Source organism: Somniosus microcephalus, chromosome 9 (genome assembly GCF_052327205.1).
Source record: "Somniosus microcephalus isolate GS21.2 chromosome 9, FLI_Smic_1.0, whole genome shotgun sequence".
Taxonomy (NCBI): Eukaryota; Metazoa; Chordata; class Chondrichthyes; order Squaliformes; family Somniosidae; genus Somniosus; species Somniosus microcephalus.
Window position 1 is genome coordinate 253071394 of NC_140995.1, and position 14552 is coordinate 253085945.

Here is a 14552-nt window from a genome sequence, read left to right on the forward strand (position 1 = left end):
ATAAGGATTTCATGCTAAAATTGATTTTTTTTTTCTGTGATGGGTTAGAATATGATAAATAGTAATATGTGTTTGTCGTGTCTCTCTGTCTCTCTCTCTCTGTCTCTCTCTCTGTCTCTCTCTCTCTCTGTCTCTCTCTCTCTGTCCCTCTCTCTCTCTCTCTCTCCCTCTCTGTCTCCCTCTCTGTCTCTCTCTCTCTCACTCACTGACCTCTCCCTCTCTCTCTCTCTCCAGCGCCACCCGTGCTCTCTCTCTCAGTCCCCGAGGTGTTAGTTGTTGATCCCGGGGCTGATGTTGAGCTGGAATGTGCGGTGGAGGCGGGAGACCCCTCCCCCACTCTCTGGTGGTCTCCCTCACCGGTCCCCATGCCGACAAACACCAGGATTGAAGGCGGGAAGCTGTGGATCCGGGAGATTGGGCCGGAGCAGGCCGGTTATTATAACTGCTCTGCCAGCAACGGTGTCGGTAACCAGGCCAAGAAATCGGTGGAGGTTCGGGTGAGAGGTACGTGACTGACAAAGGCTGTGGTGAGTCGGTGAGGCCCCGGGGCTAAAGGTCAACTCACTGTCCACCAGCAGCCAATACCAGGGTACCGGGGCCTAACCCCAACCATGGCAACCAGAGAACGAGAGTCAGCAATAGCAAAGCCCGAACCTTGACCCTCGATCCCTTGCCCGTCCCTTGACCCCTGACCCCAACCTCCGATTCCTGACCCCGACCTCCGACTCTTGACCCCGACCTCCGACTCTTGACTCCCCCCACTATAACCCCCGACCCCCCCACTCTAACTCCCGACCCCCCTACTCTAACCCCTGACCCCCCCACTCTAACCTCCGACCCCCCCACTCTAACCTCCGACCCCCCACTCTAACCTCCGACCCCCCCACTCTACCCCCCGACACCCCCACTCTACCCCCCGACCCCCCCACTCTAACCTCCGACCCCCCACTCCAACCCCCGACCCTCCACTCCAGCCCCCGACCCTCCACTCTAACCCCCGACCCCCCACTCTAACCCCCGACCCCTCACTCTAACCCCCGACCCTCCCCTCTAACCCCGACCCCCCCCACTCTAGCCCCGACACCCCCACTCTAACCCCCGACCCCCCCACTCTAACCCCCGACCCGCCCACTCTAACCCCCGACCCCTCACTCTAACCCCCGAGCCCAACAACGACCCCTCCCTCTAACCCCCGACCCTGCACTTTTACCTGACCCCTTTGATTTGGTCAGTACCGGTTACCGTGTGACCGGGCCTGGTTTGGTTAGTACCGGCTACCGTGTGACCAGGCCTGGTTTGGTTAGTACCGGTTACCGCGTGACCGGGCCTGGTTTGATTAGTACCGGTTACCATGTGACTGGACCTGGTTTGGTCAGTACCGGTTACCACGTGACACAGCCTGGTTTAGTCAGTACCGGTTACTGTGTGACCGGACCTGGTTTGGTTAGTACCGGTTACCGTGTGACCGGACCTGGTTTGGTTAGTACCGGTTACCGCGTGACCAGGCCTGGTTTGTTCAGTACCGGTTACTGCATGACCGGGCCTGGTTTGGTTAGTACTGGTTACTGCGTGACCGAACCTGGTTTGGTCAGTACCGGTTACCGTGTGACCGGACCTGGTTTGGTCAGTACCGGTTACCATGTGACTGGGCCTGGTTTGGTCAGTACCGGTTACCGTGTGACCGGGTCTGGTTTGGTTAGTACTGGTTACGGTGATTTCTGGGTCATTGAGTGTGATGTCATGTTTTCCAGCTCTCTCTAACGGAAGGTTCTGGATCACTCCGGACACATTCCACGATGACGAGAAGATTCAGCTGGACCGGGAGGTGAAGGTTTCATGCCAGGTGGAGGCTGTGCCCCAGGACGAGCTGACCTACAGCTGGTACAAGAACGGGAAGCCCCTCAAGCCCACCGAGAGGATCATCATCTCCAAGAACGACCAAGAGTTCCAGCCCGGAGCCACAAGCCTGGACATCATTAGCATGAGATTCTCCGACTCTGCCACCTACACCTGCGTGGCATCATTGCGGAGCCGGGCAGTGCCCGACATCAGCATCGACGTCAACATCTCAACCAACATCAGTAAGGATTGGTACAACACCCAACGCAGCCCATCCTGAGTAAAAAACCCAGCTAACTTACCCAATGTAATCCCCATACAGAACACAGTCCTCGTCTCCGGTCCTGCGTCCCGGTCCCGCGTCCCCGCCCCCGGTCCTCGTGTCTCTGGCCCTGCGTGCTCCAGTCCCGCGTCTCCAGTCCCGCGTCCCCGGTCCCCCCATCTCCGGCCCCCCCCCATCTCCGGCCCCACGTCTCCGGTCCCGCGTCCCCCAGTCTCCGGCCCCCCCGTCTCCGGTCCCGCGTCGCCAGTCCCGCGTCGCCGGTCCCCCGTCTCCAGTCTCCCTGTCTCCGGCCCCGCGTCCCTGGTCCCGTGTCTCAGACCCTGCATCTCCAGTCCCCACGTCTCCGGCCCCGCGTCTCCAGTCCCGTGTCCCCGGTCCCCCGTCTCCGGTCCCCCGTCTCCGGTCCCCCCCGTCTCCGGTCCCCCGTCTCCGGCCCCCCCGTCTCCGGTCCCCGCGTCTCCGGTCCCCCGTCTCCGGCCCCCCCGTCTCCGGCCCCCCCGTCTCCGGTCCCCGCGTCTCCGGTCCCCCGGTCTCCGGTCCCCCGTCTCCGGCGCCCCCGTCTCCGGTCCCCGCGTCTCCGGTCCCCGCGTCTCCGGCCCCCCCGTCTCCGGTCCCCGCGTCTCCGGTCCCTCCCGTCTCCGGTCCCGTGTCCCCGGTCCCCCCCGTCTCCGGTCCCGTGTCCCCGGTCCCCCGTCTCCGGCCCCCCCCCGTCTCCGGTCCCCGGTCTCCGGCCCCCCCCGTCTCCGGTCCCCGCGTCTCCGGTCCCCGCGCCTCCGGTCCCCCGTCTCCGGCCCCCCCGTCTCCGGTCCCGTGTCCCCGGTCCCCCGTCTCCGGTCCCCCCCGTCTCGGGCCCTGCGTCCCCGGCCCCGCGTCCCCGGTCCCCCGTTTCCGGTCCCCCCGTCTCCGGCCCCGCATCTCCGGCCCCGCGTCTCCGGCCCCACGTCCCCGGTCCCGTGTCTCCGATCCCCACGTCTCCGGTCCCGCGTCCCCGGTCCCGCGACTCCGGTCCTGCGTCTCTAAGAACATTACATAAGAAATAGGAGCAGGAGTCGGCCATTTGGCCCTTCAAGCCTGCTCCACCATTCAATGAGATCGGGGCTGATCTTCTGCCTCAACTCCATTCACCGGCCCTATCGCCATATCCCTTGATGCCCTTACTAGTCAGAAATCTATCGACTTCTGTTTTGAATATACCCAATGACTGAGCCTCCACAGCCCCCTGGGGTAGAGAATTCCAAAGATTCACCACCCTCTGTGTGAAGAACTTTCTCCTCATCTCAGTCCTGAATGGCCGACCCTTTATCCTGAGGCTGTGGCCCCTGGTTCTAGACTCCCCAGCCAAGGGAAACATTCTCCCAGCATCCACCCTATCAAGCCCTGTAATAACTTTGTATGCTTCAATGAGGTCCCCTCTCATTTTTCTGAATTCAAGAGAATACAGGCCTAGTTTACTCAATCCCTTCTCATACGACAGTCCCGCCATCCCAGGAATCAATCTCGTGACCCTTCGTTGCACTCCCTCTATGGCAAGTATATCCTTCCTTAGGTAAGGAGACCAAAATTGTACACAGTACTCCAGGTGTGGTCTCACCAAGGCCCTATATAATTGGAGTAAGACTTCTTTACTCCTGTACTCAAATCCTCTTGTAATGAAGGCCAGCATACCATTTGCCTTCCTAATGGCTTGCTGCACCTGCACATTCACGTTCAGTGACTCGTGTACAAGGACACCCAGGTCCCTTTGAGCATCTGCATTCCCCAATCTTTCACCATTTAGGAAATACTCTGCCTTTCTGTTTTTTCTACCAAAGTGGATAACTTCACATTTATCCACATTATATTCCATCTGCCATGTTCTCGCCCACTCACTGAGCCTGTCGAGATCCCCTTGAAGCCTCTTCACATTCTCTTCACATCTGACACTGCCACCTAGCTTTGTATCATCAGCAAATTTGGAAATGTTACATTTAGTCCCCTCATCCAAATCATTGATATAGATTGTGAATAGCTGGGGCCCAAGCACTGATCCTTGCAGTACCCCACTAGTCACAGCCTGCCATCCTGAAAAAGGTCCGTTTATCCCTATTCTTTGTTTTCTGTATGTTAACCAATTCTCAATCCGTGCTAGTATATTACCCCCAATTCCATGTGCCCTAATTTTGTTCACCAACCTCTTGTGTGGGATCTTATCGAAGGCCTTCTGAAAATCCAGATACGCCACATCTACCGGTTCCCCTTTGTCTACTCCACTAGTTACATCCTCAAAGAACTCCAATAGATTTGTCAAACAGGATTTTCCTTTCATAAATCCATGTTGGCTCTGCCCAATTTTCCCAACTACTGACGTGAGGCTAACAGGTCTGTAGTTCCCCGTTTTCTCTCTCCCTCCTTTCTTAAATAGCGGGGTTACATTTGCTATCCTCCAATCTGCAGGAACCATTCCAGAATCAATAGAATTTTGGAAGATGACAACCAATGTGTCCACTATCCCAATGGCCACCTCTTTCAAAACCCTAGGATGTAGGTCATCCAGAACTTGGGATTTATCAACATTTAGTCCCATTAATTTTGCTAGTACTGTTTTTTTACTAATAATTTCTTTAAGTTCCTCATTCTCGCCACACCCTTGGCTTTCTTGTATTTCTGGGAGTTTTTTTGTGTCTTCCTCTGTGAAGACAGAAACAAAGTATTTGTTTAATTTCTCTGCCATTTCCTCATTCCCCATTATAAATTCTCCCATCTCTGACTGTAAAGGACCTACATTTACCTTCGCCAGTCTTTTCCTTTTCACATACCTATAGAAGCTTTTACAATCCATTTTTATATTTTTCGCTAGTTTGTGCTCATATTCCATTTTCCCTTTCTTTATCAATTTCTTGGTCCCCCTTTGCTGATTTCTAAAAAGATCCCAATCCTCAGGCTGACCGCTTTTTCGGGCAACTTTATAAGCTTCCTCCTTTGACTTAATACTAGCTTAAATTTCTTTTGTCAGCCATGGTTGGATCACTTTTCCTTTTGGGTTTTTATGCCCTAGAGGAATATAGGTTTGTTGCAAATTATGCATTATTTCCTTGAATGTTAGCCATTGTATGTCCACCTTCATACCTTTTAGTGTAGTCTCCCAATCTACCATGGCCAACTTGTCCCTCATACCCTTGTAGTTTCCTCTGTTTAGATTGAAGACTTAGGGCTCGATTTTGCCATTGTGGGCGGGCTGGGGCGTGTCAGGTGTTTTTCGAGTCCTGAACCTGACTCCCGTGTGATGTGGGGAAAAAAGAGCGATTTTCCCCTAATTGGGCAATTGATTTCCAGCGTGTGGGAACCCCTGGCCCAATTAGTCTTTCCATCCTGAAAGTCGCCTCCGATGACGTTGTAGGAATTGCCGAATTCCTACGAATAATTGAGATCGACGCAGGAGAACAATGAAACAGGCCTTTACTCAACGGAGATGCCACGAGGACTGCCTGGGCAGTCACGTGGTTTGCGACGTGACGTCATCGCGTTTGCCCGCGTTTTCCCGCGCTCTTAAAGGGGCCACACCCCTTACATGCAAACTCTATATACAAAACACAGTAATGCCTAACACAATGGTACAGGCTTAGGCTGGTGTTAGAACATCGTTAAAGAGAATTATGTACAGTTAGCCAGAGTCATTCAGTGGTTCTGCCACAACATCATCAATGCTGCTGGATTTAAGGCCTGCAAGCAGCCTTGCTCTTCTGGAGACTTTAAACTTTATGCCCATTGCTGTGATCGCTTCATTCAGCAACTATGTCCAGCAGTAGGCCAAAGTGTGCTCCACGGTTCGATGACGCCGCCCTGCAAGCTCTGGTGGAGGGAGCAAGAGGAAATAAGGAGGTGCTCTTCCCTTTCTCAGGGAGGAAGAAACCTCCCCAGCAGACTAAAGCTGTGTGGATGCAAGTGGCCCAGGAGCTCAACTCTATGTCTATGTGCCGCAGAACCTGGCTGCAGTGCAGGAAGAGGTTTCATGACCTTCTCCGCACAGTAAAAGTGAGTATGACTTTCCCATCACCCTCAATCTGATCCCCATCGCCTCTCCTCACCAGCACTCTGCTTTGCCAACCTCTTCCTCCACATCCCACTTGACACTGACATCCCTGCACCCTTACCCATTCCCTCTCTCTCTATGGTCACATTCACTTAACTATTCGACCATGCAGCCCTCACACTCTCTATCACTGTGATGCAACAACAACTTACAACACACAGGGAGGGCCCTTTGTCTCCTTCTAAGCATCTATGCTATGGATTCTCTACACACTCCTTCATTCTCACTCAAACTCCACTTGTGTCCCTCATTGCAGGAAAAGAGAGCCCACAATAAGAGGGAAAGAGTGAGGACAGGAGGAGGGCCACCCTCAGTAGCCCAGCTCACCACCTTGGAGGAGGCAGCCCTGGAAATTGCCGGGATCAAGGATGATTCCCAAGTGTGGGACGGACAGACGGGCACATCACAGCAAGCTGGTGACAGAATAGTTTGGCATCTCTCTCATTGACATTGCATGAGTCACTAATAATGAATCTGATGCTCGAACAGATTGACTTATGATCATCTGCACTATTCAATGTGCATGTAACCTTTACCTCACATCTCTAACTCTTTCCTTTACTCTTCCACAGGACCATCGAGAGCCCCCGTCCCCACTATCCAGGAGGAAGAGCCTGAGCTGCCAGACTCCTCAGAGGAAGCTGCAACCTCTGAGGGCGCTGCGTCAGCAGAATTAAGCACACCCTGCACCAGCGCAGACACTCACACCTCGGTGGGACATTCGGGACATAGAGTAGAGTTGTCACCTGGTGTATCACAGCTCACAAGTGAACATCAGCAGATGGTGGAGACAGGGACAGCAGTGGAGAGTCCTCGTCGGAGGGCGCAGGACTCTGCCAGCTCGGCTCCGCTGCATGTTGACCCTGTGCCTTCAGGTCCATCCAGAAGGAGAGCGGTGCTGGAACTCCAGGAACAGGTGCAGGAGTCTCTGGCAGGTTTTGCCTCCAGGGTCGCTGCAAGTGTGGAGCGAATGGAGGAGTCCATTGCTAACATCGCCTTTGTGGAGGCGTTGGCACATGAATGCATCACCACGGAAAGGATGGCTACCTCCGTGGTAAGGCTGGCTACCGTCGAGGAGAGGATGGTTACGGCGATGGAGGAGCTTAGTCGCCAGGGTATGGAAAACATGGTAATTGTTCAGAATAGACCGACATCTCTTGAGGCGCGATGGTCAGCTTTTGAGCAAACAAACCAGACCTTCAGGCAAGTCCTCGTGAGTAGGACTTGCAGTACAGAAACGGGTCCTCATGGCCCCCCTGAAGTGCAGCAAGGTGCTGTCTGCCACTTGCTAGCTCTGAAGTGGGGCTGACCCATGAGAGGGATGTTGGTGGCAGACAACAAGGAAGTGGGGGCTCCTCTCCAAGTGCTCACACAACCATGGCACTGCAAAGCCCTCGGTCAGAGCCCCACCAGGGTCCCCACCCAACTGAGATCAGCGTCTCAACCCCTGCACAGCCGCAGGAGCAGCAGACTGTTGCCGAGCCCTCACAGGTTCGCAACCCCAGAGGACGCCCGCCAAAGGTGTCGAGACAGGTGCAGCAAGAAAGTGAGCAAGGGGCCTCCACATCTGCTGAAGCCACAGGGGAAGCACCACGTAGGAGCACGCATAAGAGGAAGATACTGCGCAAGTAGTCACAAGGGTAGTCACTTGGGTGTAATGTTATGTTTAATTTTGGAAAGCCATCAGTTGGTTATTGTCATTAAAAATTCTGATGGCAAACTGTTGCAGTTGTGGCGTGTGTCATTTTGCAAATGGGACTTCCACATTGAGGGCTTAGGATTACTTGCACTTGTCAGTATGGTGGTCAGAGCGATAGGAATCCGCAGGTTCTTGGCCATTGTCGATGGTCTGATAAGAAGGTACGAGACAAAAGTTTTTGATTGGCCAGGCTAAGCAAATCTGGCCAAGATGAGTGCGTGCCTTGCATCCCGGGCAGCAATGTGCTCGCATGCTGCTGGCACTGGTTGATGTGCCTCTGCAAGCTGGTCGTTTTCGCTCTCCTCCTCCTCACCTGAGGAAGCTATGTGATGAGCCACTTGTACCTCAGCCAGCTGTAAGCCACGATGCTGTGCCATGTTGTGAAGTGCACAGCAAACCACGATGATTCTAGAGACCCTGGCTGCTGAATACTTCAGGGCTCCATCTGATCTATCAAGGCACCTGAAGCACATCTTCAGTGAACCGATGGTTTGCTCGATTATGGATCTGGTGGACATGTGGCTGGAGTTGCAGCTCTCCTCAGCTTCGTTGGATGGGCTCCTCAACGGCGTCATTAGCCACGTCTTCAGGGGATAGCCCTTGTCTCCAAGTAGCCATCCAAAAAGTTGGTCTGGCGGACTGAAGAGATGAGGCACACTAGACTGGCGCAGGATGAAGAAGTCATGGCAACTGCCAGGGTACATGGCACAAACATGCAAAATTTCCTTTCTGTGGTCACACACCAGCTGTACGTTGAGGGAGTGGAATCCCCTGCGGTTGACAAAAATACCTGGATTGTGATGGGGTGCCTTAAGGGCCACATGTGCGCAGTCAACGACGCCCTGCACCCTTGGAAAGCCTGCCAGATTGTCAAACCCAACCGCACGCGCAGTTACACTGGCTTGATCCTTGGAGAAATGGATGTGATTGTGCGCGATGGCAAAAGGGGCATCGGTTACCTGCGTGATGCAAGTGTGTGCGGCCGCCTGGGAGACGCCGCTGATGCCTGCTGCTGATCCCTGGAATGATCCTGAAGCAAAAAAGTTGAGTGCGGTGGTGACTTTGACGGCCACTGATAAGGGGTGTCCACCTGGTCCTCTGGGCTCCAGGTCTTGCTGCAGCATTGCGCAGATGTCACCCACTGTCTCTCGCGAAAGTCTGAGCCTCCTTTGGCACTGCTGCTCAGACATGTTGAGGTAGCTGATCCTCTGTCTGTAGACCCTGTTTGGGGGGTATCTCCTGCGCCAACGGGCTTCCAAGCGCTGGCGCCTTCTGGCCTGTGCAGATTCAGGTGGGTGAGTAGTAGCTTGGCGCTCCTGCTGTTGGTGCTGCTGTTATTCAGGGTTCTGCTGCTGCCGCGGCTGGTCTTCGTCCGAATCTGATGTCCAGGAGGAAAGGAAACAAATGGTTCCCGTGCTTCTGGTATATACCTCAGTTGAGGAAGCGCTCAGTCAAGGTGGGGAGAGGGGTTTCCCAGGAGGTCACACTAGAGATGGGTGTCAGGTTACAAACTTCCGCATTGTGGCGCTCGAGCTGCGGGTGGATGAATTTTGGAGCATGCGCGATGCTGAGAGGCTCGTGGATAGCACGTTTAGCGAGTTGTTCACGCCTCAGGGTAGGGCAGCACAGGGGGTGACCATCAGGCGGAGCAACAAAGGCAGGCAGGTAGTGCAGGGAACCCCTGCGGACATCCCCCTTTCAAACAAGTATACCGCTTTGGATACTGTTGAGGGGGATGACTCACCAGGGGAAGGCAGCAGCAGCCAACTTCCTGGCACTGGGGGTGCTCCTGCTGCCCAGGAAGGGGGGAAAAAGAGTGGGAGAGCAATAGTGGTAGGGGATTCTATAGTAAGGGGAACAGATAGGCGTTTCTGTGGCCGTAGACGTGAATCCAGGATGGTTTGTTGCTTCCCTGGTGCCAGGGTCAAGGATGTCACTGAGTGGCTGCAGGGCATTCTGGAGGGGGAGGGTGAACAGCCAGTGGTCGTGGTCCACATTGGTACCAACGACATAGGTAAAAAGAGGGATGAGGTCCTGCAGCAAGAATTTAGGGAGCTAGGTGAAGGATTAAAGAGCAGGACCTCAAAGGTTGTAATCTCTGGATTACTCCCGGTGCCACGTGCTAGTGAGTATAGGAATAGGAAGATAGAACAGATGAATGCGTGGCTAAAGGGATGGTGCAGGAGGGAGGGCTTTAGTTTCCTGGATCACTGGGTCTGCTTCTGGGAAAGGTGGGACTTGTACAAGTCGGACGGTTTACACCTGAACCAGAGGGGAACCAATATCCTTGCGGGGAGGTTTGCTAGCACTGCTGGGGAGGGTTTAAACTAACTTGGCAGGGGGTTGGGGTACAGAGTGGAGCTATAGTAGGGGGTGATTTACAGCCAAATACAGAGGGAAAAACAAGTCAGCTGGGAAGGCAGAGCAAATATGTGAAGGCAAAAGAGAATATGGCAGGGCTGGAAGGCATTTATTTTAATGCAAGGAGTCTTGCAAATAAGGTGGATGAACTGAAGTTGTTGTTGAACACATGGGAGTACGATATTGTTGCTATCACGGAGACATGGTTGAGGGAGGGTCAGGACTGGCAGCTCAATATTCCGGGGTATAGAATCTTCAGGCGAGACAGAGGGGGGTGTAAAAGGGGAGGGGGTGTTGCAATATTAATTAAGGAGTCAATTACTGCTGTAAGGAGGGATGATATATTAGCGGGTTCCTCTAATGAGGCCATATGGGTAGAACTTAAAAACAAAAAGGGGGCAAGCACTTTGCTGGGAGTGTACTATAGGCCCCCAAACAGTCAGGGGGAGACAGAGGAACAGATATGTAGGCAAATCTCAGAAAAGTGCGAAAATAATAGGGTAATAATAGTGGGGGATTTCAACTTCCCCAATATAAATTGGGACAGTCAGAGTGTGAAAGGCTTAGAGGGTGCAGAATTCTTAAAGTGCATCCAGGAGAGCTTTTTGAGCCAACATGTAGAAAGTCCTACAAGAGAGGGGGCGGTACTGGACCTAATTCTGGGGAATGTAGCCGGGCAAGTGGTGGAAGTGTCAGTAGGAGAGCATTTTGGCGACAGTGACCATAATTCGGTGAGATTTAAGGTGGTCATGGAAAAAGACAAAGACGGCCCGGAAATAAGGGTTCTAAATTGGGGGAAGGCCGATTTTAATATGATAAGGCAGGATCTGGCCAAAGTGGACTGGGAGCAGCTGCTTATAGGAAAATCCACATCAAAACAGTGGGAGACTTTCAGAAGGGAAATAGAGAGAGTACAACGCCAACATGTTCCTGTAAAGGTCAAGGGTGGGACCAACAAGCAAAGGGAACCTTGGATGACAAGGGATATACAAAAATGCATTAGAAATAAAAGGGGGGCTTTTGGTAGTTACAAAAGACTAAAGACGGAAGAAGCCCTAGAGGAGTATAAAAAGTGCAGGGGCATACTTAAAAAAGAAATTAGGAGGGCGAGGAGGGGCCATGAAATAACACTGGCGAGCGAAATAAAGGAAAATCCTAAGATGTTTTATAAGTATATTAAGGGCAAGAGGATAACCAGGGAAAGGGTAGGGCCCATTAGGGACCAAAGTGGCAATCTGTGTGTAGAGCCAGAGGATGTAGGCGGGGTTTTAAATGAATTTTTTGCATCTGTGTTCACTATGGAGAAAGACGATGCAGACATAGAAATCGGGCAAGGGGACTGTGACATACTTGAACATATTAGCATCGAGAGGGAGGAGGTGCTAGCGGTTTTAGCAGGCCAAAAAGTGGATAAATCCCCAGGCCCGGACGAGATGTATCCCAGGCTGCTGTGGGAGGCAAAGGAGGAGATTGCAGGGGCTCTGACACAAATTTTCAGAACCTCTCTGGCCACAGGGGATGTACCAGAGGACTGGAGAACAGCTAACGTAGTACCATTATTCAAGAAGGGTAGCAGGGATAAACCAGGGAATTACAGGCCAGTGAGTCTAACATCTGTGGTGGGGAAATTATTGGAAAAAATTCTGAGGGACAAAATTAATCTCCACTTGGAGAGGCAAGGATTAATCGGGGATAGTCAGCATGGCTTTGTCAAGGGTAAATCATGTCTGACAAATCTGATTGAATTTTTCGAGGGGGTGACTACGGGGGTGGATGAGGGAAATGCTGTGGATGTGGTTTACATGGACTTCAGTAAAGCTTTTGACCAAGTCCCGCATAGGGCAGCACGGTGGCATAATGGTTAGCACTGTTGCCTCACAGCGCCAGGGACCCGGGTTCGAATCCAGCCTCGGGCGACTGTCTGTGTGGAGTTTGCACATTCTCCCCGTGTTTGCGTGGGTTTCCTCCGGGTGCTCCGGTTTCCTCCCACAGTCCAAAGATGTGCGGGTTAGGTTGATTGACTATGATAAATTGACCCTTAGTGTTAGGGGGATTAAATACGTGGGATTACGGGGATATGTGTTGGTGTAGGGGTTACGGGGATCGGGTGGGATATGTGTCGGTGCAGGCTCGATGGGCTGAAATGGCCTCTATCTGCATTGTGGGGATTCTGTGTGTGTGTGTGAGACTGGTCAAGAAGGTAAGAGCCCATGGGATCCAGGGTGCCTTGGCGCGTTGGATCCTAAACTGGCTGAGTGGCAGGAGGCAGAGGGTGATGGTCGAAGGTTGCTTTTGTGACTGGAAGCCTGTGTCCAGTGGGGTACCTCAGGGATCGGTGCTGGGTCCCTTGTTGTTTGTGATCTACATAAATGATTTGGATGAGAATGTAAAAGGTATGATCAGTAAGTTCGCAGATGACACGAAAATTGGTGGGGTGGTAAATTGCGAGGAGGAAAGCCTCAGGCTACAGGACGATATAAACGGGTTGGTCAGATGGGCGGAAAAGTGGCAAATGGAATTTAACCCTGAAAAGTGCGAGGTGATGCATTTTGGACGGACAAATAAGGCAAGGGAATACACAATGAGTGGTAGGACCCTAGGAAGTACAGAGGGTCAGAGGGACCTTGGTGTACATGTACATAGATCCCTGAAGGCAGCGGAGCAGGTAGATAAGGTGGTTAAAAGGGCATATGGGATACTTGCCTTCATTAGCCGAGGCATAGAATATAAGAGCAGGGAGGTTATGATGGAGCTGTACAAAACGCTGGTGAGGCCACAGCTGGAGTACTGTGTGCAGTTCTGGTCGCCTCACTATAGGAAGGATGTGATTGCTTTGGAGAGGGTGCAGAGAAGATTCACCAGGATGTTACCTGGGATGGAGCGCCTCAGCTATGAAGAGAGGCTGGACAGGCTGGGGTTGTTTTCCTTGGAGCAGAGAAGGTTGAGGGGGGACCTGATTGAGGTGTACAAAATGATGAGGGGCATAGATAGGGTAGATAAAGAGGAACTTTTCCCCTTAGTGGGGGGGTCAATAACAAGGGGGCATAGATTCAGGGTAAGGGGCAGGAGATTTAGAGGGGATTTGAGGAGGAACTTTTTCACCCAGAGGGTGGTTCACAGAATCACAGAAACCCCACAGTGCAGATAGAGGCCCTTTCGGCCCATCGAGCCTGCACCGACACATATCCCACCCGATCCCTGTAACCCCTACACCAACACATATCCCACCCTATCCCCGTAACCCCACGTATTTAATCCCCCTAACACTAAGGGTCAATTTATCATAGCCAATCAACCTAACCCGCACATCTTTGGACTGTGGGAGGAAACCGGAGCACCCGGAGGAAACCCACGCAAACACGGGGAGAATGTGCAAACTCCACACAGACAGTCACCCGAGGCCGGATTCAAACCCGGGTCCCTGGCGCTGTGAGGCAACAGTGCTAACCACTATGCCACCGTGCTGCCCTGGTTGGAATGTGGAATTCAATGCCTGAAAGGGTGGTAGAGGCAGGAACCCTCACAACATTCAAGAAGCATTTGGATGAGCACTTGAAATGCCATTGCATACAAGGCTATGGACCAAATGCTGGAAAATGGGATTAGACTGGACAGGGATGGATGGGCGGCGCAGACACGATGGGCCGAAGGGCCTCTTTCTGTGTTGTGAAACTCTATGACTCTATGACAACAATGGGTATGCCTGCTAAAAGTTCCCCCAGACCTGAGACAACAAAGTTCTGCCACCTGCAAATGATGATTGGTGAAAACTCCTTTTTAATGGTGGAGCTGCAGCTGTTAGTAAGCAGTCCACTGGTGAGGCCGCCAGGATTCACTGGCGTGTTCCAGAGACATGCAGCATGGGGGAAAAGTGGTAAAATCAGAAAGGCCTCTCAAAATGGGATTATAGAGGCACTTAACTGGTTCTTAAGGGCCTATCCCGCCTCTTGGAGGCGGGATGGAAACGGGGTCAGAAAACTCGCATGTGCGAAACATAGAAACATAGAAGATAGCAGCAGGAGTCGGCCATTCGGCCCCTCGAGCCTGCTCCGCCATTCAATGCGATCATGGCTGATCATCCAAGTTCAGTACCCTGTCCCTGCTTTCTCCCCATACCCCTTGATCCCTTTAGCCTTAAGAAATATATCCAACTCCTTCTTGAATATATTTAATGAATTGGCCTCTACTGCCTTCTGTGGTAGAGAATTCCACAGGTTCACCACTCCCTGGGTGAAGAAATTCCTCCTAATTTCTGTCCTAAATGGCCTACCCCATCCTTAGACTGTGACCCCTAGTACTGG

The 14552-nt window shown here is 52.7% G+C and overlaps 1 protein-coding gene across 1 annotated transcript in view; it reads left to right on the forward strand.

The window, feature by feature from the left end:
* Positions 1–266: 266 nt before the first annotated feature.
* The window catches only part of LOC147113224 (MAM domain-containing glycosylphosphatidylinositol anchor protein 1-like), a 125798-nt gene continuing 111512 nt past the window's right edge, over positions 267–14552 (forward strand). The window contains exons 1-2 of the mRNA XM_085998261.1: positions 267–504; positions 1752–2081. Of these exons, the coding sequence (XP_085854387.1) occupies positions 366–504; positions 1752–2081 (469 nt within the window). The 5' untranslated portion in view covers positions 267–365. The remainder of the gene's footprint in view (positions 505–1751; positions 2082–14552) is intronic.